The 24,792-nt window shown below is 46.1% G+C and overlaps 1 protein-coding gene across 1 annotated transcript in view; it reads left to right on the top strand.

Moving 5' to 3' along the window:
- The first annotated feature begins 761 nt into the window (after positions 1–761).
- Socs7 (suppressor of cytokine signaling 7) overlaps positions 762–24,792 on the top strand; it is a 36,283-nt gene continuing 12,252 nt past the window's right edge. The window contains exons 1-7 of the mRNA XM_028755133.1: positions 762–1,732; positions 11,325–11,389; positions 14,233–14,337; positions 14,774–14,875; positions 15,691–15,821; positions 16,192–16,360; positions 19,049–19,177. Coding sequence (XP_028610966.1) covers positions 762–1,732; positions 11,325–11,389; positions 14,233–14,337; positions 14,774–14,875; positions 15,691–15,821; positions 16,192–16,360; positions 19,049–19,177 — 1,672 coding nt within the window. The remainder of the gene's footprint in view (positions 1,733–11,324; positions 11,390–14,232; positions 14,338–14,773; positions 14,876–15,690; positions 15,822–16,191; positions 16,361–19,048; positions 19,178–24,792) is intronic.

The following is a 24,792-nucleotide window of genomic DNA, read 5'->3' as shown; positions in this document are numbered from 1 at the left end:
AGTAGCATCTGGCAACCCGTTATACAGAATTGGCTATTGTATATTTTTATTTCTTGGAACCTATGTACTCTACATCCTTTATTTCAGTCAAATTCATGGTGAGATTATGTTAACTGTATACACACTCTGTCTTCCCCCAAAGAACCAGTTGTTTTAGCATGGAAGAGCACACTGCAGGACCTACAACACATTTTTATGTAGTCATTCCACAATTCATCGGATGCTAGCAAAGAAGATTCAGATTTATGAAATGACTTGGCCAAGGTCACACACCCCAGGCAGCGTAGATGGGACAAGACCCACAGACAGTGCCAAGGGCCGCGACCCTCTTCCAGGTCCAGACCCGGGTCCCAAGGCCTGCACTGCTCTACACAGGAGGGTGGACAGGGCCTGGGCGCCCAGGAAGTGAAAAGGCAGGGGTCGGTGCCGGAGACCAAGGAGGCCACAGAAGCAGCAGACGGCCAATAGCTACCAGGCCCGAGAGCAACGTCAGGCATAGTGGAGACCGACGCTGCGTACCCTGGGGAAGGGGGCGGGACCTGGGCAGGAAGTGACGTCTCGGGGCGGTCCTCGGCGGCGGCGGCGCGCGGCCTGGGCTCGCGCTGGGCTCCGCGCGCCCCCCGCCCCCTCTATGAGGCAGAGGCCGCGGCGGCCGTTAGCGCTGTCGCTCCGGGGGCCGCGGCGGGCGGGGCTCCGGCGGGGCCCGGCCTAGTCCCCACCCAGCCCGGCTCCCAGCCGCCCGCCCTCCCTCCCTCACCCCGATGCAGGGGGCCGAGCTCCGGGACGGCGAGGCGGCGGCGGCGGCCGCTTCGTACCGGGTCCTGAGCCGCCTCCTCGGCTATGGAGAGGCGGCCCCTGAGCCAGGCCCGCCGCCGCCGCCCCCGGGCCATGGCCCGTCGCCGCCACCCTTCCTCGCACGGCCCGGCTCGCGGGGCGCCCGGCCGCCGCAGCTGATGGTGTTCCGCAACGTGGGGCGGCCGCCGGAGGAGGAGGACGCGGAGGCGGCCCCGGAGCCGGGACCCTCGGAACTGCTGTGTCCCCGGCACCGCTGTGCGCTGGATCCCAAGGCCCTCCCGCCGGGCTTGGCGCTCGAGCGGACCTGGGGTCCGGTGGCTGGACTAGAGGCGCAGCTGGCGGCCCTGGGGCTCGGACAGCCGGCCGGGCCGGGGATCAAGACTGCCGGCGGAGGCTGCTGTCCGTGCCCGTGCCCCCCGCAGCCGCCGCCGCCGCAACCCCCGCCGCCTGCTGCCGCCCCGCAGGCCGGGGAGGACCCCACGGAGACGAGCGACGCGCTGCTGGTCCTGGAAGGCTTGGAATCGGAGGCCGAGAGCCTGGAGACTAACAGCTGCTCGGAAGAGGAGCTCAGCAGCCCGGGCCGTGGAGGAGGAGGAGTGGGTGGCCGGCTGCTGCTGCAGCCTCCGGGCCCCGAACTACCCCCGGTGCCCTTTCCGCTGCAGGACTTGGTCCCTCCAGGGCGCCTGAGCCGAGGGGAGCAGCAGCAGCAACCTCCCCCACCGCCGCCGCCTCCCGGGCCCCTCCGGCCCCTGGCAGGCCCTTCTCGGAAGGGTTCCTTCAAAATCCGCCTCAGTCGCCTGTTTCGCACGAAGAGCTGCAACGGCGGCTCGGGCGGTGGGGATGGGTCCGGCAAGAGGCCTTCGGGAGATCTGGCAGCTTCAGCTTCGAGCCTGACAGACATGGGAGGCTCTGCGGTCCGGGAGCTGGATGCGGGGAGGTGAGATTGGCTTAGCGGGGGTGGGGGCGGGGGGGGTGGCCAGGCGACAAAGTTCCATTTCTTGTTTCGTTTCCCTCGTTTCCCCTACTGCTAACACGATGCTATCAGTTCTCAAGCTGTGGACTTCAGGAGGAGGCAGACACTTGGGACTAAAGGTGGTGACATCTCGCATTAGATCAGAGCTAATTGTGGAAACAGCTTTCACTCTTGGAGAGTTCACACTCTGTGACACTTCTCAGTGGGTTAGCGTCTCTTGCTGGGGATGATTTGAAGCCCGGCCTCACCTTTCATCCCTGGACTGGCCCCACTTTTTAAGCACCCCCTCCCATGTCTGTTATTACTAACGTTGCTGGGAGGTTGCTGGAAATGTGTAGCCTTGGGGCGAAAAGCTGGTGTCAATCACCTGCCTGTTATTATCTTGATCATCTTGCTTGTTCTCCCTGTGCACCTGCCTCCACTCTCTTCACAAGTACATGCATGCAAATAGCCTGAGGAATCTGGCCAGCGATTAGCTGGGCACCTCCTTTCTTATTCTCCTGGTTGTTCCTAGATATTTGCTGTCTGAAGCCTGTGTGCTGACCACTTTGTGAGAAGGGCTTTATGCTTACTGTCTCACAGATGTGAGCATTCTAGGGGAGGTAGACCCATTGACTTCTAGGCCAATTAATGGCAATTCCAAACTTAAATGTTGAGTTGTTTCCTCTGAATTTCTAAGAAGTGGCTAGACTTTTGACTGGAGCATAGTTCTGTAATGTCAGTTTAGAAAGCTGTCAGGTTTTGCAGCCATGAATGAGTCTTACCTTGTGGTATAACATTGTGAATTGTAGTTCTGAATCTGCTTAGACTTGAATTGGTGGCTTTTGTTTTGTTTTTTAGACAAGGTTTTATTATGTTGATCAGGCTTGCTTTTAATTCACTAAGTAGCACAGACTGGTCTGGATCTCTCGATCTTTCTTCCTACCTCCTCCCAAGGGCCAGGATTACAGGCCTGCTGCCATTGTGCCTGACTGGAATTGGTCTTGGTATGGTTATGTGATGTATTCTTGAAACATACAGAGACAGACTAAGGGCAAAGGGCAGACAAGTTGATAACTTTACTGAGCACTAGACTCTTGGAGGGTAGGGGGAACGTTGAAAGATAAGTATGGCTGGGCCCAGTCTTAATTTTTTTAAAGCTCCCTAGTTTATCCTCCTTCACAAACCATCCATTCTTGGACATGGATTCTCAAGGGAACTTGAATACTCCAAGATAAGATATTTTGGCTTTGTTGTCATTTCTGAACATCTGTGCCGTGGGCCAAACCACATCCCTGGTTGTTTGCCCCCATGTGTACCCCTTTTGGTAGGGCCTGTTTTATTTTTATTATTTGTGTGTGATGTGTGTGATGTGTGTGTGTGATGTGTGTGTGTAAATTCCTGCTGAGAGCTCAGGTCTTGAAAAGTGTGTGGTTACTGAAACAGTTCCCTGTGCCCCCGGGCCCCCCCCCCCCCCAGTAGGTTCTGTATCTGAGCTCCACTTCTCAGTGTGGATGACATGTGCACTCACTGAGGGTGAGGGCAGGCCTGGAGCTGTGGGGAAGGGCATAGGATGGATTGATCATTTTCTTGTGGTTTGTCTTGCCTTTGTTCCACATTGACCAAGACTTGCTCTAAGATTCCCGAGATGACAAGTATGAGGTGTGGCGTGAAATTAGCTGCTACATATAATAGATTAGGAAGTGGAAAAGGCATATACCATTATATAGAATGTAATGGTCATTGGCTGCTCTGTCACCAACCCTTACTCTAAGCGCAATACAGGTTTCTGCTGCAGAGCAAATTTGGCTGTACCTCTGCAAAGAAGCTTAGTTCAGGGCAGTGGAGAAATACATTTTTTGGTCCAAGAGCTTTTTCTGATGAATTGGAGAAGAGCTAGGTATTTGTGTGTAAACATTTGGTTGACTGCTATTTGCAGGCAGCATGCTGTATAGAGAATTAGGAAAGTCTGGGTTCTGTTTGGAAGTTGAGCATTAGCTGTGGTATGGAGGGCAGACTTGTCATCTTTGTCTTCCCCTTTCATCTGTGAAGTGGGACAGCTGTGAATTGTCCTGTTCATGTCCTTACAGGAGCAGAGGGAAGATGTGAAAACTGCATGGAATATTTTATGCTTTTTGGAAGAGAAGTAATAAGATTGAATTGGGGCTTTTTTCTCTGCTGAGCTTTGGTGCTGCTTCTGTCTTCTCCACACTTACTGTGCCAGTCTTGTTGGCAGCCTCTAGGCTGTGAGAACCCTGTAAGTCTGGCCAGGGTAGTTGTGATTTCTGTGGATCTGTGTCTCCTAAGCAAGTCCTCTCTTGTTGGGAAGAACAGGGGCCTGGAGTTTGCACTTGTTCTCTTGCTTTAAATGGTAGCACCTGAAGCTCTGAGGAGACTCAGCTCTTTGCCAGTTACGAGGCTTCTGTGTCTGCACTGCTTGAAGGTAATTATGGGTCTCTGCTGTGTTTGCTATGTAATTTGGGGCATTTATGGTAACCTCTAGGCATAATTCTCTCTGCTTTACTCAACCTCTACCTTCCCAGCTACAGGTTTCCCACAGCTGTCAATTTCAATGAGAATTTCCTAACAGTCATTTTTATAAGGCTTAGCAGTCAAAATTCTATTGGTGAACAACTCAACTTCCTTTTGAGTTCCTTAAGTGGAACTGCCCAGATATACAAGTCCTAAGAGTAGAACAGGGGTGGGGGGACGGAATGAGGACAGGACTGTAGAGATGGCTTAGAAGATTCGAGCACTTGCTGATCTTGTAGAAGCTCAGAGTTTGATTCCCACATACCCAGGTTGGGCACCCAGGTCAGGTAGCTCCTGACCGTCTGTAACTCCACCTTCAGGAGATCAAATGCCCTTTTTTGATCTCCCATGTACACATGTCTACACACACACACACACACGTAAAATCTATAAATCTTTAAAAGCAAAAGAGTAGTATGAGGGTCAGCAAGATAGCTTAACAGATAAAGGTGTTTTCTGCAAGGCCAGATGGCTTTGAGTTGGAACCATTTTGGGACTTACATGGTGGAAGGGGAGCACTGACCCTCACAGGTTGTCCTTTGACCTCCACATGCCTGCATCCACCCCCAATTTTTTTTTATAAATAAATAAATGAATGAATGAACGAATGTAGCTGGGCATGATGGCACACATACCTTTAACCCCAGGACCCAGGAGGCAGAGATGAGCAGATCTCTGAGTTGGAAGCTAGCTTGGTCTGTATAACAAGTTCCAGGCTAGCCACAAATACATAGAAAAATCCTGTCTCAAATTTTTTTTCTATTAAAAAAAATAATAGTATGAGTTCACTTTGAGAACTCTTTAAAGTGAAGTAAGATTGAGCTTGCCAACTAATCAGCTTTCTGTTCTTGTGAGCTGGGCTAGGCCTTATACCACACATATGTCAAAATTCAGAAAGCTGGGCTTCATGCCTGTGGGCCTTGGTATAATATAGAACTTTGCTATTTCAGGAAAAACAGTGGAGTTTCCTTGTCTGTTTCACATATGTTGAGCTGATTGTCTTTCTTCAGATTCGGTGAAGAATAGCATGTATCTGCCCTGTTTGAATCATCACATAATACACGCTCAGTTGGGAATAGGTGCCTTGTTACAGGGTTTGTTTACTGAGTTTAACAGTTGAGGCTGTTCCTGGCAGTCTTCATGGTTGTGTAGTGGAGAAATGGAAGCAATTCTGTAGTGATTTTTGATTTGTTTGTGGAAAAAAGGTGCAATTCTGGATGGTGAGGCTGCTTTGGCATGAGTTTGGGGCCCTGCTGTCATGGATAGACTTGGCCGACAGCAGAGACTTAACTGTTTCTTTGGGTCTTGAGAGCTGGGGGAGGGGTGTATTTTATTGCTGTTATTTTGTTTCTTTATTCTTACTTTTGGTTTTATTAAACAAGATTTAAAAATGTGTCTGTCTGTATGTACTTGCAAACACAATAGGTGTCTGATGAGGTCAGACGAGGACATTGGGTCTCAAGGGTGGGTCTGCTGTCACAGGCAGTTGTGAGCCTGACTTGGGTGCTGGAACCAAACATATCCTCTGGAAGAGCAGCAAGTGACAGCCGATCCATCCTCAGCCCCTTTTCTTCCCTCCACCCCACTGTCCTTTTGAGATACAGTCTCACAATTTCAGTCTGGACTGGCCAGTTTATCTTCCTGTCTCAGCTTCCTGAGCTCTGAGATTATAGATGTGTATACCATTATGCCTGGTCTTGTATAGCTCAGGATGGCTTCAAACTTACTCTGTATGTGCTCAAGACTAGTCTCGAACTGAATCTCCTGCTTCCATCTCCCAAGTGCTGGAATCACAGGCATGTGTTGCCATAGCAGCTAGGCTCAAACGGGCCTAGAGTCATAACATGACATGCTGAAAGCAAGGTGATACTGTAGTGTTGTAAGCTGTGTTTGGGGTTTTGTTTCATGTTCTGTTGGCCTTTCAGACTACCTTTTTACAAACTACGTGTGGTTGTCAGCTCTCACAGAATAAGTTCTCTGGCTTTAAATTTTTTTGTCTCTCCAGTTGATTCTTGCGCCTTTAAGGTTCTCCTTGCCAAAGTCATTCCTGAGGTTTTCGGATTAGACTGTGGCCCTTGGCTTTTCCCTAGGAGTTCCTCTATCGCTTTTGTAGTTGGTTTACAACAGAGTTTTGGATCTGACCTTGCTGCACAGATGTCTGTGTATTGGAAGTAAAAATGAACACATGGTTTTTGTGCCTGTAGCACATGAACAGACACTGGCTTATGATGTGCTGGAAATGGCACAGGCTGCCTGACTTGGCACTGAGTGCCTTAGCAGGGGCAGAGGTGTATTGGAGCCGCAGAGTCTAGTGTTTGGGCATCTTAGTTTGTAAGGTGCTTTGGGAAAGGATACATGTAAGTTTTAGGGATAGAGGGATTTATGGACAGGGGTGGTATACAGTATGATTCATTGTTTGTATTTTAGGTTCCAAGGAATTTGAAAACTGGCCAGTGGTTACATCTGTGTGCTATTGTCCTGTTTAGTCTAACGCTTCTAACTCCTTATCTCATGAATCTGTTGCAATGCAGATCACTTGCAGAGTGGAAATGGATAGTGTTGTTCTCTTACCTACAGTTCAGGCAATGACACGCCTGACTCAAAGCAGGACAGCAAGCTCCCCAAAGACCTCTGTCTAAAGTCCCACTCACTTAAGTCACCTACCAAATCCTCCTTAGCCTACCTCTCCAATAAGTCTGTTCTAAGATGAAAGTGGCCCACTGGCAAAGTTAAAGTACTTTAATTTTATTCCCCAGTGTTTTCAACTTGATGTGGGAAGTCGTTACTAACCCATGAATATAATAGTATGGAGGGTTAATTTGAAATGTTTATTTGGGCTAGGGATGTAGCTTAATCGGTAGAGTGCTTGTCTCGATTGCTCAGAGCCCTGGGTTAAATTCCCAGCACTGCCAAATATGTGTATTTGGAGGCCTAGGATATATGTAGTTTAGCTGGTAGAGTGCTTGCCTTTAATGAATGAAGCCTTGAGTTTAATCCCCAGTGCTTCATAAACCAGGCATATTGCACCTCATAAACGTGTATAGTGGTACATGCTTGTAACCCTAGCCCTGAGGAGATCAGGCAGAAGGGTCAGAAGTAGCTTAGAAATGAGTTTTTATCATCCTAGATATTTACTATATAAAAAAGGGGATACAGAAAATATTTGTACTAAAGTAATAACTACATACCGAGACAGGCACTCATCATTAAGCTTGGTAAATAGGTACAGTATTAGCTCTGCTTTATCTGGACTCAAGTGTTGCTGTCCTCAGTCTGTGTTGTCCCCAAGGAACTGCCATCCTCAAGTCTGTGTTATCACTTCATTGCTTTGTGTTTCAGTCATCTAGATAGACTTCCAGATAGTCAGTGAGTGGCTGACATTACAGTGCTCCCAGGGTCCTTGAGAAAGTGGGCTTTCGGTTAGGCAGCATCTCCCTAAAGAGAGAAGGAAGTACACAGTTATTGTCCACCATGCAACCCCTTCTACCTTCTACCTTTTAGCTTCAAGTCACAAAGCACCCATCTTTACCAGGAAAACCATCTAGTACTTTCAGATGGGTTTGCCTGGGTTTAAATTCAGATGTTTTTCTTTTTCTAGATCCTAGAAACTATGATTTTTTTTTTCTTTTTCAAAATGTCGGGGGTGGGAGAGAAGATGAGCTCAAGTGAGAGGCCCCCGCAAGACTGCTTGGATACTGCCCTTCCTCAGAGCTTGGCACAAGGAGACTCGTCCCTGCGTGGGCAGATGGCAGAGTGATGCAGTTTCCTTTGAGAAGAGGCAAACTGCCAAGTGGCTGAGGTGTGAACCTTTGAAAGGCCAGTGCTTTGGGTTTCTGCTTGCTGAGTTTAATGTTGTACCTACAAGTTATCAAATAAAAGTCAGCTTGGAAGCTCCTCAGATGCTGTAAGTTCATGTCCAGTGGGCTTAACTTTCCTTTGGGTTGTTGGCGCTAAGCTGTAGTCATGAGCAACTTTTATAAATGGAGACCATGTGTGGTTGTATCTTGCTTTTATGTGGCCATGTCTGCTGTGTGGGCTGCAGCTATATTCCAGTGTGGATTGGTAGATCTCTTAGAAGGAGGCTGCCTGTGGCTCGTCTCTGTGAGACGTCTCTGTAGCTGTGGCCAGCCTGGGACCCATTCCACAGATGAGGCCAGTTTGAAGTCAGAGGTCTGTGTCTGCATCACTAAAGATGTGTGGGGTTGGTTTTTTTTGTTTGTTTTTTGTTTTTTTGTTTTTTGTTTTTTTGTTTTTTGTTACGCAGCCCAGACTGAACCTTGGACTTGAGGTAGCCCTCCGGCCTCTGTTTCACAAGTGCTGCCTGGACTAAGTACACAGCACCACATCCAGCTGGACTCAGTACACAGCACCACATCCAGCTCGCAGCTTTCTGACTCATCTCGTCATAGTCTGGTTTTGAAATTGTGTTTTGCGAATTCAGGCATCTACATTAAAACATAAAAGCAGGAGTGGGAGAGACGGCTCTCTGTAGTTAAGAGCACAAGACCCGAGTTCATTCCAGCACCCAAGTCAGGAATCTCACAATTACCTGAAACTCCAGCCCCAGGGGATCTGATACCTCTGGCCTCCAATGATGTCTGTATTTACATGTGCAAACACATGCACAGACACACATAATTAAAATGAATAAAATTTAATCTAAAAAAGTTAAGAAAAGCCGGGCGGTGGTGGCGCACGCCTTTAATCCCAGCACTTGGGAGGCAGAGACAGGGGGATTTCTGAGTTCGAGGCCAGCCTGGTCTACAGAGTGAGTTCCAGGACAGCCAGGGCTACACAGAGAAACCCTGTCTCGAAAAAAAAAAAAAAAGTAAAACTGGGCCTACTGTCGTGGATCTGTGGTCCCAGTTCTTGAAAGGTAGAGGCAAAGGGAGGTCAAGCTCATCTTCACCTACTTAGTGAGTTAGAGGCTAGCCTGGGCTACATGAAATTCTGTTTCAAACAAAACCAAAAAGCATAAATACGGTTTTTGGTTTTGTATTGAGGCTGGAGAGATGACTCAAAGAGTTGCGAGCACGTGATGCTCCTCCAGATCACTGAGTTCAGACCGCAGCACCCGTAGGAGCCTGTAACTGCACTCACTTCCAGGGTCCCATCTCCTTCTCTGGCTTCAATGAATACCCACATAATGTGACACACAAACACACACGCATATGATAAAAACAGATACATAGGTTTAAAAATATGGTGATGCTGGCGGGGAGTTGACTCAGAGCATTGTGTATGATAGGCAGGCACTTGACTAATGAGGCTGTGTGTGGGCCCTAAAAAGCAAATGGTTTTATGTTTTGTTTGGTTTCTCAAGACAGGGTTTCTGCCGGGCGTTGGTGGCGCATGCCTTTAATCCCAGCACTTGGGAGGCAGAGGCAGGCGGATTTCTGAGTTCGAGGCCAGCCTGGTCTACAGAGTGAGTTCCAGGACAGCCAGGGCTATACAGAGAAACCTTGTCTCGAAAAACCAAAAAAAAAAAAAAAAAAAAAAAAAAAAAAGACCGGGTTTCTCTGTGTAGCCCTGGCTGTCCTGGAACTCACTCTGTAGACTAGGTTGACCTTGAACTTGAACTCATAGAGATCCACCTGCCTCTGCCCTGAGTGCAGAGACTAAAGCCATGCACCACCACTGCCAGCTGAGGTATAAGTTTTATGTCACAAAATTTACCTTTTTTAGGTGTCCACATGTATTGATTTTTTTTTTTGACCCTTTTTGTTTTGTCTCAGACAGGGTCTGACTTTGAAGCTTTAACTACCTGGAACTCACCATATAGATCAGGCTAGCCTGGAACTCTGCCTCCAGAATGTTGATATTAAAGGTGTATGTCTTTGTGCCCACCTGCTTTTTTTCTTTTTCTTTTCTATTATGTAGTCCTGGCTATTGGCTATCGTGGAATTCATTATATAGACTAGGCTGGCCTGTCTCAGTCTACTGAGTACTGAGATTAAAGGTGTGCATCACCATACCTGGCCTGACTGATTTATTTTAAAAGATTATCTATCTATCTATCTATCTATCTATCTATCTATCTATCTATCTATGAATACACTGTCAGTGTCTTCAGACACACCAGAATAAGGCATTGGATCTCATTACAGATGGTTGTGAACCACCATGTGGTTGCTGGGAATTAAACATAGGACCTCTGGGAGAGCAGCCAGTGCTCTTAACCACTGAGCCATCTCTCCAGTCTGGCCTGACTGATTTTTGACAGATTTATGTAGTCATCAGAACTTACCCCTCACCCTTTGTGAGCATGAGCCTATTCCTACCACCTCTGTAAAATCTTTGTCATCTTGAGGTGAATGAGAATACATTTCCACACATTTCTGGCTGGAAAGTCTGTGTTAGCATCTTTTGTTCTTCACTGTTTGCTGAAAAACTACTTGAAACAGATAAATTGTTACCTTGGTGTGTAATGGAAGGTGGTTTCTGGAGAACAAGAAAGCAGAGCTGTGTGACTCAGGAGTAGGGGAGGGTATACTTGGGTGCCGGGTAGAGCTACCCTAAGACGACCCTGTTAGCCATGGCCTAGGGTCACATCTCAGGGCCATGAGCAGAGAGGTGCTCATGATTGAAGATGGCAGTGTATCCTTTAGTGCCCTTCCCTACCCAGGGCGTGCTCTCTGCCTCTTGACTGACTCCGTATGGAACCGTCTTGTCTTAAAGTCAACCCTTTGCTCCAGGTTGGCAGCTGCTCAGGCCTAAAGGCTTTTGGTTGGCGTTCAGATGAAAATCAACTCCGCATCCAAACTCTTCCTTGTGAAATAGACTTAGTAATTACCACTCAAGGTGTTTCATTCCTCTGTGCTGGGCATGTCAGGACCCAAGGGACTGCTATTGTAGCTATTGTAGGCTGGTGAATTTAGAAGCCAAATCTATTTAAGGAATTGCCTTAATTATTTCATCCTCCTTTAAATTTTAGGCTTTATTACAGAAGTGTTGCCAATATGTCTGTAATAAAGGGTATTATTTCAGGACATCTGGAATCCAGTGTTCTAGTGATTTAAGTGCATATGTGTTCATTTCTCCCTAGGAAACCCAGGTTGACAAGAACTCAAAGTGCCTTTTCTCCGGTCTCCTTCAGCCCCTTGTTCACAGGTAAGGATTCTGTCTTTCTCTCTACTCTGACAACTGAAAGAGTGTCCTGAGACTTCTCAGGAAGCACCCTTTCATATGTGTTGCTGGAGGAGCTCTTGTCTCCTCTCTGGCTGTCTGCAATAATTTCCTTCATCCCATGCCCCTGGGTTTGGGGATGTTTTTCTGGCATGTGGAGTGTGTGCTTTGATTTCAGATCCACTACACTGGAAGGTAAAGGCGGCTTGGTAATAGGATAGCCCTAGCAGTTACATAGTTCAGAGTTATTACATATAAATTAAAGGCAGGAATTACTACGATATAAGCTTGCAATGCATAAAAGACTCTCCTGAAGTCGTAATTCCTGTCCCAGCTTCCAAGGAAGTTCATAGATTATCTAATAAAAATGACCCATGAGCATCTGGTCTGGTTTAAAGACTTAGGGCACTGGCGACTGTGTGAGCTCTTGTCTTACCATTTTAGGGGCTGGCAGTTCTGGCAGCTGTTAGTGCTCTTCACTGTGTCTAATTTAAGGCTGTCCTCTTGGAGCGGGCACACAGTGGCTAAAGTAAGAAGGCTGTTGAGTGTCTTGGTAATGGGTCACTGCCATACCATCTCATATGGGAAACTCTTCAGAGAGGGACTTGTTCTGTCAGTCATGTGTAAAGCTCCTGCTTGAGTAGAAGCTGTAAAAGGTCTTTTTCACATTGTCTCAAGTGTGAGAAGCCCTTTATAAAATAGTCTTTTGGTTGGGTGTGGTAACCTACCCCTGTAATTCCACCACCTGGGAGGCAGAGGGAGGAGGATTGCAAAGTTTAAAGCCAGTGTAGTCTATGTAGAGAGTTTCGGCCAATCAGAGCTACATAGTGAGACTCTATCTAAAAAACTAATTAACCAAATTTAAAATGCTAATCTTTAACTCCTTTGGATATTATGGCCCCTATAAAGGTGATTTAGAGGAATTATGATTTAGAATGGACATTTCCAGGCCAGTGGGTCCCCAACTGTATAGGTTCCAGTGAGTTGTTAAAACAAACGACATCTTGTAGACATTTACTGTAGTGGGTCCCCATAAACAGAACTGCTTATCTTATTGGTTACATACTTTTCTAGTTAATAGTTGCTTCCTCTTTAGGAGCATGTAGATTTTAGTTTCAGGTTAAGGCAGAGCCTTAGCACACCTGTAAGTGATATCCTAGACTTTCTAACATGGATTCTTGTCCATGCCGGTTGGACACTCACTGTTCAAGGCAGTGAGACTGACAGCAGTCCATAGCCTGCGTCCTAAAACTTCCACAGATGACTTCAGTTCTGTTTAAGGTCCAAGCAGGCTTCAAATGTGTGGCAGAGGCTGACCTTGACCTCCTCCCATCTCCATCCCCTTCTTGTCTGGTTTAAAGACATAGACAGCCGTGCTACCCAGCGTTCTTTCTTAAACACTCATTTAGTTAGTTAGTTAGTTAGTTAGTTAGTTAGTTAGTTTTTTGAGACAGGGTTTCTCTGTGTAGCCCTGGGTGTCCTGGAACTCAACTCTGTAGACCAGGCTGGCCTCGAACTCAGAAATCCGCCTGCCTCTGCCTCCCAAGTGCTGGGATTGAAGGCGTGTGCCACCACTGCCCAGCTTTTCTTAAACATTTAATGCATGTGCATGCATATGTGTAAGTCACAACACACATATGAGGAAGCCAGAAGACAACTGTAGGAGTTGAACTTGGGTCTTCTGGTTTGGAGGCAGGCACTTTGTATGTCGAACCTCCTCCCTGGCCCAGCACTTAGCATGGTTTTATTTGATAAAAAAAAAGATTCCTTTTCAGAACTAGAGCCCCTATTCAAGGTAAGTCAGTAGCAGAAAGAGCACTGGACAGTGTTCTCACTGTCAGGCTCACAGTGAGAATGAGTGTGGCACATCATGCATTTGGAGCTCAGGGGACACTTATCAAGAATCAGGTTTTTTTCTGCCATACAGGACTTGGCATTGAAATTAGATTATCAGAAAATAAAAACAAAAACAAAAACCCAAAAAACAAAACAAAACCAAAAAACAAAACAAAACAGCCGGGCGGTGGTGGCGCATGCCTTTAATCCCAGCACTTGGGAGGCAGAGGCAGGTGGATTTCTGAGTTCGAGGCCAGGCTGGTCTACAGAGTGAGTTCCAGGACAGCCAGAACTACACAGAGAAACCCTGTCTCGAAAAACCAAAAAAAAAAAAGAAGATTATCAGATTTGTTAGCAAGCCTCTTTTTCTATTGAGCCATCCTACCCTTTCTATTTTTCTTTATGTAGATGAGTTGTTTTGCCTAAGTGTGTATACTGTGTGTGTGCCTGGTGCCTGCAGAGGGCAGAAGAGGGCACTAAATGTCTTGGCACTGGAGTTTAGGGTGGTTATGAGCCACTGTGTGGGTGTGGGGAACAAATGTGGATCTGCGCAAGAATAGCAAGGCTCCTGACCTCTGAGCCCCTTGCTAACCCAGAACAGCTGAGCTTTTTTTTCCTTTTGTTTTTTTGAGACAAATCTTGTCTCTGTGTAGCCCTGGCTGTCCTGAAACTCTGTAGACCAAGCTGACAGTCTAGAACTCAGAGATCCACCTGTCTCTGCCTCCCAAGTACTGGGATTAAAGGTGTGTGCACCACAACCCAGCAACAACTAGATTTTAAGACAATTGGTGTTCAGGGTAATTCCAGCTTGGAGAGTTTAGGGAACCTCTGCCCTCTGGCCTCCCTTGCTTAGGGACCCTCTGCCTTCTGGCCTCCCTTGCTTAGGGACCCTCTGCCCTCTGGCCTCCCTTGCTTGCCCTTTGTTACCCTTTCCTTTTGGCTTCAGCTTTGGACATTGCTTCTGTAACATGCTTGCTATGTGAATCCCTCAGGTGAGACAGTGTCGCTTGTGGACGTGGACATTTCTCAGCGGGGCCTGACCTCTCCACACCCTCCAACTCCCCCTCCTCCTCCAAGAAGAAGCCTCAGCCTCCTAGGTATAGTCTCTAACCCACCCGTTTGCCATCTTGCCCTGTAGGGAGGGTGAGCTCTTTGGTCATGGACCAGATAAGGTCAAGGGTTTCTGTTGATGACCCAATTATTTTCCATCCCTTTCTCCACACCCCTGTCATGTCTGTAGGCCCCTGAATGGGTGGGCATCTTATTTGCATGAAGCAAGTGTCCATGTGTTGAGTAGCGTCACCATGTCCCTGCCCTCAGTCTGTTGCTCCTGAGCTGCTTTAGGAGCAGCCTCACTCTCCTGCTTTCTAAGCAAAGCCAAGCTGATTAGGAAGACTTGCCCGTGCGTAAAGATAGCATGAAGGCCAGGCTACCTTGCCCCAGAGGGCAGCCTGACAGCCTCTCCTCCTCTGCCTGCACCTCGCGGGTATGTGCTCATTTTGCTGAACCTTTTGCTTTTGTTCTCTCTTGTAGATGATATCAGTGGGACGCTGCCTACATCTGTCCTTGTGGCTCCGATGGGGTCTTCCTTGCAGTCTTTCCCCCTACCTCCGCCTCCTCCACCCCACGCCCCAGGTTAGCTTAGCTTAGAGCCAAGGCTCATAAGAGTGGAAGGACGGGAGAAGTCTGCTTATGGAAAGCCTCAGCCTTTATCCTCTTGCTTGGACTAGAACTTGAAAATGAGTCTGAGAACTTTCTTTTCTAACCTGTTTCCTTATGGAAGTAAATCTTTTCTTAGAAATAAAAGCCTGGGATTTCTGGTTCCTGCTTCTGGGGCTGCAGTCAGTCCCTGAGGAGATATCACTTAAGAAATTGCCTTGATGTCAGTTCAGTGGAGAGGTTTACTGTGTTGCTGGTTATCAAAGTTGTGTGGTTTTTCCCCTAAGCTTTTGGTATTGACTGCAGCCTTGTAAATAAGTACCAAGCATTTAGTAGCCCGTACCTGCTTTGCCAGCCTCCAGTACCCAAGGAATAAAACGAATGAAATCAGCATTCTTTTCTACTTGCCTGGCAAAATCATTACTCTCCCTGGGCAAGTAAACGAGTCACTATTTCCAAGGCTGCTTTACCGGCACTTCACTTCGAGGTGGGAGAAGTTGGAACCGCTCTAGGCTGGTGAAGGCCCTGAAGTAGTCACCTTAGTCAGGTTAGTGAGCAGCTCCCTACTGCTGTCCTGGGGTTGGATGCCCCCTCATCCTTCACAGCTTACATGAGCTCATACAGCTTTGTGTTCCAGCCCATCAGCTCTTTCCCACTGCTTTGGCTCCACCCTCCCAGCTTAGCTTCTAACGCCTTGCCCCTCTTCAGTTAGCATCTTCTGGGGAAGGGAAGTCTGCCTGTGGGTTGGTGCAGTGTGGATAAACAGTGGTCTCCGTTCTTTTGCCCTGCAGATGCATTTCCCCGAATTGCTCCCATCAGAGCATCAGAATCTCTGCACAGCCAGCCCCCCCAGCACCTCCAGTGTCCTCTCTACCGGCCAGACTCAAGCAGCTTTGCAGCCAGTCTTCGAGAGCTGGAAAAGGTAGGCGCTTGAGGGCTAGCAGCTCTGTCTGTGCTGTCCTCGATGTTTTTAGAGGAAGAAGAGTTTCTGTGTCTCCATATTCACAGTGGCTGGACAGATATTTGGAATAGTGTAAGGTGGTGGTTTTACTAGGTAGACAGCCCAGTTCCTTCTGGTCCTTACGGACCACTGGTAATGAGATGGATTGGTCCTCTGGTACCGAGTCAGGGTGTAAGGAGCTGGTGCTCTCGGCTATGGTTGGCACAGGTGTTAATGGCTTTTATCTTCTCAGACATTTTGGAGGATGAGGGAAATCTCCCCTGGTAAGACAGATTGTGCCCAGGATGTTGCCATTTCTGTTAACTACTTTAGTATTTCCTATCTTTTATAGTGTGGCTGGTATTGGGGACCTATGAATTGGGAAGATGCAGAGATGAAACTGAAAGGGAAGCCAGATGGTTCTTTCCTGGTACGAGACAGCTCTGACCCTCGTTACATCCTGAGCCTCAGCTTTCGATCACAGGGTATCACCCATCACACTAGGATGGAGCACTACAGAGGTAAGCTGCTGCCCCAGGAAAGCTGTTCTTCTGATTTGCCTTTTCCTACCTTTGCTGAGGTAGTCCCTGCCCTCCTTTTAAAATTTTATTATTTTGTGGGTGGGCCTGAGTGTCTGTTTATGTACCACTTGAAGAAGGGATTAAGTCTCCTGGAGTTGGATTATCAGCAGTTATGATGTGAGTGCTAGGCATCAATCCTGCAAAAATAGTGAGTGCTCTTAACTTCTAAGACAGCTCTCCAGTCAGTCTGTCAGTCTGTCAGTCTGTCTGTGGATATGTGTGGGGGGGTGCTGTGTGTGTGAGGAGGGTGGATAAGTACAGGGATGTGCCCTGCAGGGTGCCTGTAAAGTTAGAGGACACCATGGATGTCTTGAATGTCGGTCCGTACCTCTTACCTTACGACAGGCGCTCTCGTTCTGGTGCAGCATACACCAGCATAGTTGGCCTGAGCTTCTAGGGAGTTTCTTACCCCAACCTCCCATCTTGCCATAGGAGTGCTGGAAACATGGACGTGTGATACCATTCTCAGCTTTACAAGGATTCTGGGGATCCAAACTCTGGTCCTTGTGTTTGCACTGATCCATCTCCCTAACCCTTGTTTGTTTGTTTGTTTGTTTGTTTGAGGCAGGATCTCGTGTAGCCTAGACTTGCCAAGACTGGATTTGAACTGATTCTTATCCCTGCCATGCACCACTATGACCAGCCCCAAGATTTAATTCTTTATGTAAAAGTAGCAGGCATATTCATCGGAGCATGCAAATTTGTTTTCATCTTTTTTTTTTTTTTTGGTTTTTCGAGACAGGGTTTCTCTGTGTAGCCCTGGCTGTCCTGGAACTCACAGGGTAGTCCAGGCTGGCCTCGAACTCAGAAATCCGCCTGCCTCTGCCTCCCGAGTGCTGGGATTAAAGGCGTGCGCCACCACGGCCCGGCTGTTTTCATCTTTAATAAATAGTAAAATTATATATGATCTACATAATTAAAAAAAATAAAAGCAGGGTATGTTGGTACATACTTCTAATCTTATCACTCAGGAGGCAGAATCAGGTGGGCCTCTGAGTTTTAGCCTCGCCTAGTCTACAGAGAGAAACGCTGTCTCACAGAATGAAAAATAAATAAATCAAAAAACAAAAAAACAATAAAAAAAACCCAAACAAAACAAAAAACAAAAAAAGCCGGGCAGTGGTGGTGCACGCCTTTAATCCCAGCACTTGGGAGGCAGAGGCAAGCGGATTTCTGAGTTCGAGAGTTCAAGGCCAGCCTGGTCTACAGAGTGAGTTCCAGGACAGCCAGGGCTACACAGAGAAACCCTGTCTCGAAAAACAAAAAACAAACAAACAAAAAAAAGAGGGTTTGTTTCAGGTACTTGGTGGCAGTGGGATACGCCCTCATCACTTTTGGTGACACTGTAAGGATAGCTGCAGAGACTTTAGTCTGCAGTCCCCTGCAGTGATTAGGTCCAAATTGTATTCTTTTGTAGGCCATTCTTTCGGAACCTAGTATTAAGTCACAGGAGGTCAGATTCCCTCTTGCCTTTGGAACTCTGGAGTTTGAGGTAGAAATTCATAACGTTCTGGGCATGGGAAGGAAGGGAATACTTAGTTTAGTTTGCTTTCCCCGTGCCTGTCATGCAAGAGTGAGTGCCTGAAGGGTGACTGGTATGCACACTGGAAGGTTTAGGTCAGAGACCACTTGCTTTCACTATGGTCCTCTCACATCCTTTATAGTATGTGCGTCTTCATTATATGACAGGTGAATGTAGCATTTATAAATACAAATGTGGGAAGTAAGTCATTTAAGAAGTAGTATACATATGGAAAAATCCTTATTCTTCTAATGATTTGGTTTTTTAAATTATTTTTAATTCATGCATTTTGTAAATGCATGTGTTCAAACGTGTATAGGCCACTACATGTGTATGGTAGGCAGGGAATCTGTGGGACTCGGTTCTTTCTTCCTACTTTGTTGGTTCTAGGGCGAGGACTCGGATATCATCTTTGCTGGCAAGCACCCGAGTCATCTGCTGGCCCCTCTAAACTTTTTTTTTTGATATCTTTATTTTTCTTTTGTTGGTTTGTTTTCTGTTTTGGCTTTTCAAGACAGGATGTCTCTGTGTATCCTTGGCTGTCCTAGAACTCAGTCTATAGACCAAGCTGGCCTTGAACTCACAGAGATATACTTACCTTTGTCTACAGAGTGCTTTGGGATTAAAGGTGTGTGCCACCACCATACCCCCAAAAAATGAGTTAAAAATATTGTTTAAAATTTAATTAAGAATTTAGTTATTAAAAAAAAATAAGATGTTCAGTTAGGGAGTGGTGATGCATGTCTTTAATCTCAGTACTAGGAAGGCAGAAGCAGGCTGATATCTGTGAGTTCGAGGCCAGTTTGGTCTACAGAACAAGTTCCAGGACAGCCAAAGCTACTCAGAGAAACCAGGTCTCAAAAAAACCAAACAACAACAAAACACAAACAAAAAATTAAAATGTTCAAAGCAGCCTCTCAGATCATTTGAGGTTTTTTGTTTGCTTTGTTTTCTTTTTTTCTTTTTTTCTTTTTTAATTTCTAGAGTTTTGCTACCTAGCCCGATCTGTGCGCTAGTTCTCTAGTTGAGATCTTCCTACCTTAGACTCTTGAGCACCACACCCCACCAAAAGAGTTTGTCAATTTCCTCTGCATTTTCCATTCCAGGAACTTTCAGCTTATGGTGCCATCCCAAGTTTGAAGATCGCTGCCAGTCGGTGGTGGAGTTCATTAAGAGAGCCATCATGCACTCCAAGAATGGGAAATTTCTCTATTTCCTGAGGTCCAGGGTCCCAGGTAAAAATGTAGTTACAGTAATTATTATTGTTGTTGCTTTTTTTTAAACAGGCCCTTAGACTTGTATTTTAGGGTGGCCTTGTATTTCTAGGTAGCCCAGGCTGTCCTCTTACCTCAGCCTCCTGCTAGTTATGTTCATTATTACACCCAACTAGGATATGATGTCCTACTAGAATGTTCCAGTTCCCAAACAAAAGGCCACACCTAAAACTGGCCTGGCTACTGGAGCAGCCACTTCTCCTGCAGAGTCCAGTGACTAATGGTGGACCTTGAACATTAATCCTACAATGTTCTATTTTGTTTGTTTGTTTGTTTTGGTTTTTCGAGACAGGGTTTTTTTTTTTTTTGTGTACCTCTGGCTGTCCTGTAACTCACTCTGTAGACCAGGCTGGCCTTGAACTCAGAAATCCGCCTGTCTCTGCCTCCCAAGTGCTGGGATTAAAGACGTGCGCCACCACTGCCCAGCTAATCCTACAATGTTCTAAAGAATGGTTTCTGCTTCTCTGACCACATGAATAAGAAAATCGTTTCCATCTCTGAAGCCCAGGCATTGTGTAGCATTTGACATTGAGATTGTTTCTTGCTGCTGTTATGGGCTTTTTACCTCTTACTTGTGAAACAGGGCAGTGTGAGCTCTCCTGGCATTTCCCCAGGGACAGGGATGTGAGAGTAGTATCACCAGAAAGGCAGTGGTGAGAGTCCACAGGCTAGGGGCAGTTGTAGTTTATTAAGAGATGCCTGCTATGGGTTTGTCCTCTTTGACTAACTGCCAAAGAGGAGTGGTTTGTTATTGTTTGGTATTTTGACATCTCCACTGTGTTGAAAAATAAAGACTTCTCTCAGTGTAGAAGCACTGCCCTAATCTTGGCTTCACTAGTGTGATCACTCAAGAAGGAATCTGCCTGGTCACTATTAGAGGAGGTGAAGGAATGGTTTAGAAGAACTTGGTTTTTAGCATTAGGTAAGGAAAGCTGACAAGCACATTTATGAGAGGAATCTGTGGGATGCAAACAGAACTTAAAGTGAGAGCTTCATGCTTTCACTTTGAATCAAATTAGCTTCCTATGCAGGGTGCCAAGAAATTGCTCTAAAATGTAGGAGTTGCTGGGGAGCCTTGGGCAGAACATCGGGAACAGGATTGGGCCAGGTGACAGTGATGTTTGTATAATGCTGGTGATTTAAATAAGGCACGACAGGGTGTGAACTGTATTAATTCTCACTTCATTTGGTATTTGCTGCAGTACTGCCAACACCATTGGGGCTCATGTGTTTGTCTTAGTTGAAGGAAAATGTTAGAATTCTTCATATGATTGACTCTGCTTAGCAATTTTTAACATTTGTGGATATGATGGATATTTATTTAACAAACATTTATTTGTAACTCAGTATAAAAAGTAAGCTAGTTGATGCCCTGAGGGAACTCATAGCCTTAAGGAAGGGATTGTAGAAAGACAAAGTGATTTGCAGGGACAAGGGCATGAGCTCTGCTTGTTGGTAATCTGGCCAACTCTCAGTAAGATGTCTTGTTACTCTGCAGCATCTCTGCTTGCAGAATACTGAGAGACTCGATGGAGTCTTAGGCTCCGTCAGTGTAGCTCTTCTTATCCCGCAAATGTACTGTAACTTCAGACATTGCAGCTAAGATTTCTAATATTGTACATGGGTTGCAGAGTTTGTAGTATTGGCTGCTGTTTATTGAATGCCTGTTATATAATAAGTAGAAGGTCAGGTTTCTAATTTAAATAACTCTTAATTTTTATAAAGAACTCAAAGTTAGCTAATTGATTAATTAGTCTATTAAAATTTTAGCTAATTGGGACTGAGCATTTAGCTTAGTTCCCCAGATTCAGTCCCCACACAACCCAGGGTCTTGGGCAAGCTCTAGAGTGGAACCCCATTCTTGGCTATCTGTCTGTCTGTTTCTTTCTCTCTGTATATTTATTTGCTTTGGGAAGTGCTCAGGTATCCCAGGGTGGCTTCAAGTATACTCCCTAGGTGACAGTGAACTTCTGATCTCAGCACTTAATATGTAACCTAGACTAGTTCTGAACTTGTGGCAATTCCCCTGTCTTAGCCTCCTAAGTACTGGAATTATAGGTGTAAGCTGCTATATTTTGCAGTGACAAAATTTTAAATATATCCAGTTCAGCGCTATCAAATGAGATCCTGTCTCAAGAATATTTTTAAATAAAATATTGTCCTGCCTGGAATTTACCTATCGTGACCTCCATGGTTACAGTATGGTTCTCTGAATTTGCTGTAAAATGATTGTTCTATCCAAAGGCTTGGCTGATCCAGTTTGGATTTTGTGGAAAAGGAGGTAACCATACCAGTTTCTAGTATAAGGTGAAGCTGTGCTGGCGGCACTGAGCACTGCTGGCTCTGCACTCTTCCAGCAAGACTGCCGTTGATTGCTCGGTTTTTCTAGGCAATGTCGTGAAGCCCTTACTGGCCTCAGACTGACTGTATAGCTGAGGGAGACCTTGAACTCCTGATTATCCTGCCTCCACCTCTCCAGTGCTGGCATAAGTATGCATTTTTCATTTTTCTATTATCAACACTGGGATTATTGAAATACCTTTCCCTATACTCTAAAGTTTAGTCTTACCCCAGTTTTCAATTTGATTTCTTTTAAATCTCTAAGTGAAGGTCTTTCTACAGCCCTGGCTCTCCTAGAACTCACTAGACCAAGCTGGCCTCTCAAACTCAGAGATTTACCAGCCTCTGTGCCACCCTACTCCCAGCAGCCGTGTCCACAATTTTGGTATTAGAGGCATGCACCACTGTGCCAAGTTTTAAATCTCTCTTTAATCTGTAACTGTTTTTGGCTGGTTTTATTAATCTTTAGATTTATTCATTTGTGTCAGTGTTTACCTGAATGAGTCTTCCTGCCTCAGCTAAAACCATCACGTTTCCTCTACCCAGCCGTGCTCAAGGCTGATCACAGAGCTGTTGAAACAATGGTGCTGACTGTCACAGCTCCACCTCCTGCCCCTTAGAGGCTCATGGCCATGTTATAATATAGAATGTATATTATATATTATATATTCCAACTGACTTTAAAGGTCCCCATTGTCTTTAACAATTTCATCTTTTTTTGTTTTTTTCAAGACAGGGTTTCTCTAGGTATCTCTGGCTGTTCTGGAGCTCATTCTGTAGACCAGGCTGGCCTCCAACTCAGAGATCCACTGCTTCTGTGAGTGCTGGGGTTAAAGGTGTGCACTACTGCCCAGCCAATTTCATCTTCTTTTTAATTAAAAAATACTGCATTTATTTATTTGTGCATATATGTGTACATCTGTATGCTTAGTGCTCATGAATGGTCAGTGGACAACTTACTGGAGTTGACTCTCTCCTTCTACCATATGGGCTCTGGGGCTGTCAGGCTTGGATTCAAGTGCGTTTACCCACTGAGCCACTTTGCTGACCCATCAGCAGCTTTTTAAAAAAGTCCAAGGTCTTAACTGTGAGTTCCTGTAGAATCAGACAAGCCATACACTTCCAACTTCCAAGGGTCCCCAGCCTGTGAGCTTAGATTCTTTTAAAATGAACCCAGGTCTTCACAAGATGGGCCTCTAAGGGCTGAGCTTGTCCCTCAGGGTTCCTTTCCTGTTGTGCTAGTGCCGATAGGAGATCTCTCTTCGGGGTGCTGGTCTCTTTACCATTACAGCTGCTTTCTCAGCACCACCCTGGATGCTCTCTTGGTTTGAAATTCCCTTTGCCAAACAAATTAGTCCATTAGCTTTCCACTTTCTCAGGCTCTCTAGATGTAAACAGAATGAAGACACATTCTTGGCTGAATAGTACATTAATGGCCTCTAGCCCAGTTACTGATAGAATCTTGTTCCCTCTGGACCCTCATGAGTAGGTCCCTACTGTCCCAAGTTTCCTCAGTATTTGTGTAGTGTAAGTCCACACAAGAATGGCCATTTAAGCTTGGCTTCCAACACTCACAAACTTGTTAAATGTACTGCTCCAGATTCTTCTACATTTTAGCCACAAAATAGTTTTAGTGGCCTAAGAGCCATATAATCAGGTTTATCAGTGTCCCTACTCCTGGTACCAATTTCTACCTTAGGTTCTTCTTTTGTTGCTCTAGCAGAGAACCTAGGTTCCATTTTCAGCACCTACAAGACATTTAACAGTTGTCTGTAAATTCTGATTCTGAGGGATCCAGTTCTGTCTTCTGGCCTCCTCAGGTCAGAAGTGCATGCAGTGCCCTTACATACATGTAGGCAAAACACCCAGCACATAAAATACAACTGAATAAATGTGTTAAAGAAGATGGCATGCTGCCCTTGCAGAGGACTCACTTGGTTCCTAGCACCCACGTCAGGTGGCTCCCAGCTGCCTAGCACTCCATCTTTGGGATCCAGTACTGTTGTATGGGTTCTCTGGGTTAGTGCGGACATGCGTACAGTTAAATAACCAAAAATGAGTTCTAGACCAGCCAGGGCTATACAGTGAGACCCTGGCTCAAAATAAACAAACAAACCACCCAAACTAAATGAAAATACTATAAAGTAAAAAAACAACTTAAGAGAGAAAAGGCTTATTTTTATTTTCTCTGTGAAAGATTTATTTTTATGTTATATGTATCTTAGTTAGGTGATTATTGCTGTGATAAAACACCATGATCAAAAACAACTTGGGGAGGAAAGGGTTACCTATCCTGAGTCACATAGTCCATTGAAGGAAGCCAAGGCAGGATTTAAACCAGGTGAGACCCTGGAGGTAGGGGCCAACGCAGAGGCTGTGGAGGAGCACTGCTGACTGACTTTCTCCCTGTAGCTTACTCAGCCTGATTTCTTATAGAACCCAGGACCACCAACACTGGCATCAATGCCCCCCAACCCCCAGTCACTAATTGAGATGATGCCCTACAGACAAAATGGCCTGCCTACAGCAGTCACACAGGAGCTCCTTTCTCTCATATTACTCTAGCTTGTGTCAAGTTGACATGAAACTGTCCAGCACCGTGTGATGGGTGTTTTGCTTGCATATATGTTTGTGTACCACATGTATACCTGGCATCTGAGGGGGCCAGAAGAAGATGATTCTCTGAAACTGGAGTCACAAAAGGTTGTGAGCTGCCATGTAGGTGCTGGAAAATTGGTCCTGTGGAAGAGCAGCCATTGGCTCTACTGAGCCATCTCTCCAGCCAGAGAAAAGGTTTATTTGAGCTCACAGTTGAGAGTCCAGGAGTACAGTCCATCATGGTGGGGAAGTCAAGTTAGCAGAGGCTTGAAGCAGCTGGTCACATTTATCCATAACTGGAAACAGCAATTAACTCAAGCAGCTGCTCAGCTCTTCTCTGTGTTTGTACTAACTAGTGGTTGGATCTTCCCTCCTTAGTAATCCCCCATGAGCAGGGTCAGGGCCCATTTCCTAAGTGACTCTAGATGTGGATAGTGTAGAGTTAACAATAACCAGCACAGCTCTATACTCAGCACTTTTGCCTAGTTTTTTGTTTGTTTTTTTGGTTTTTGGTTTTTCAAGACAGGGTTTCTCTGTGTAGCCCTGGCAGTCTGGAATTCACTCTGTAGACCAGGCTGGCCTCGAACTCAGAAATCCGCCTGCCTCTGCCTCCCAAGTGCTGGGATTAAAGGTGTGAG

The sequence above is a fragment of the Grammomys surdaster genome, unplaced genomic scaffold (genome assembly GCF_004785775.1).
Source record: "Grammomys surdaster isolate TR1022 unplaced genomic scaffold, NIH_TR_1.0 126048, whole genome shotgun sequence".
NCBI lineage: Eukaryota > Metazoa > Chordata > Mammalia > Rodentia > Muridae > Grammomys > Grammomys surdaster.
The sequence above is the reverse complement of the archived record's forward strand: the minus strand, read 5'-3'. Positions and strand labels throughout refer to the sequence as shown.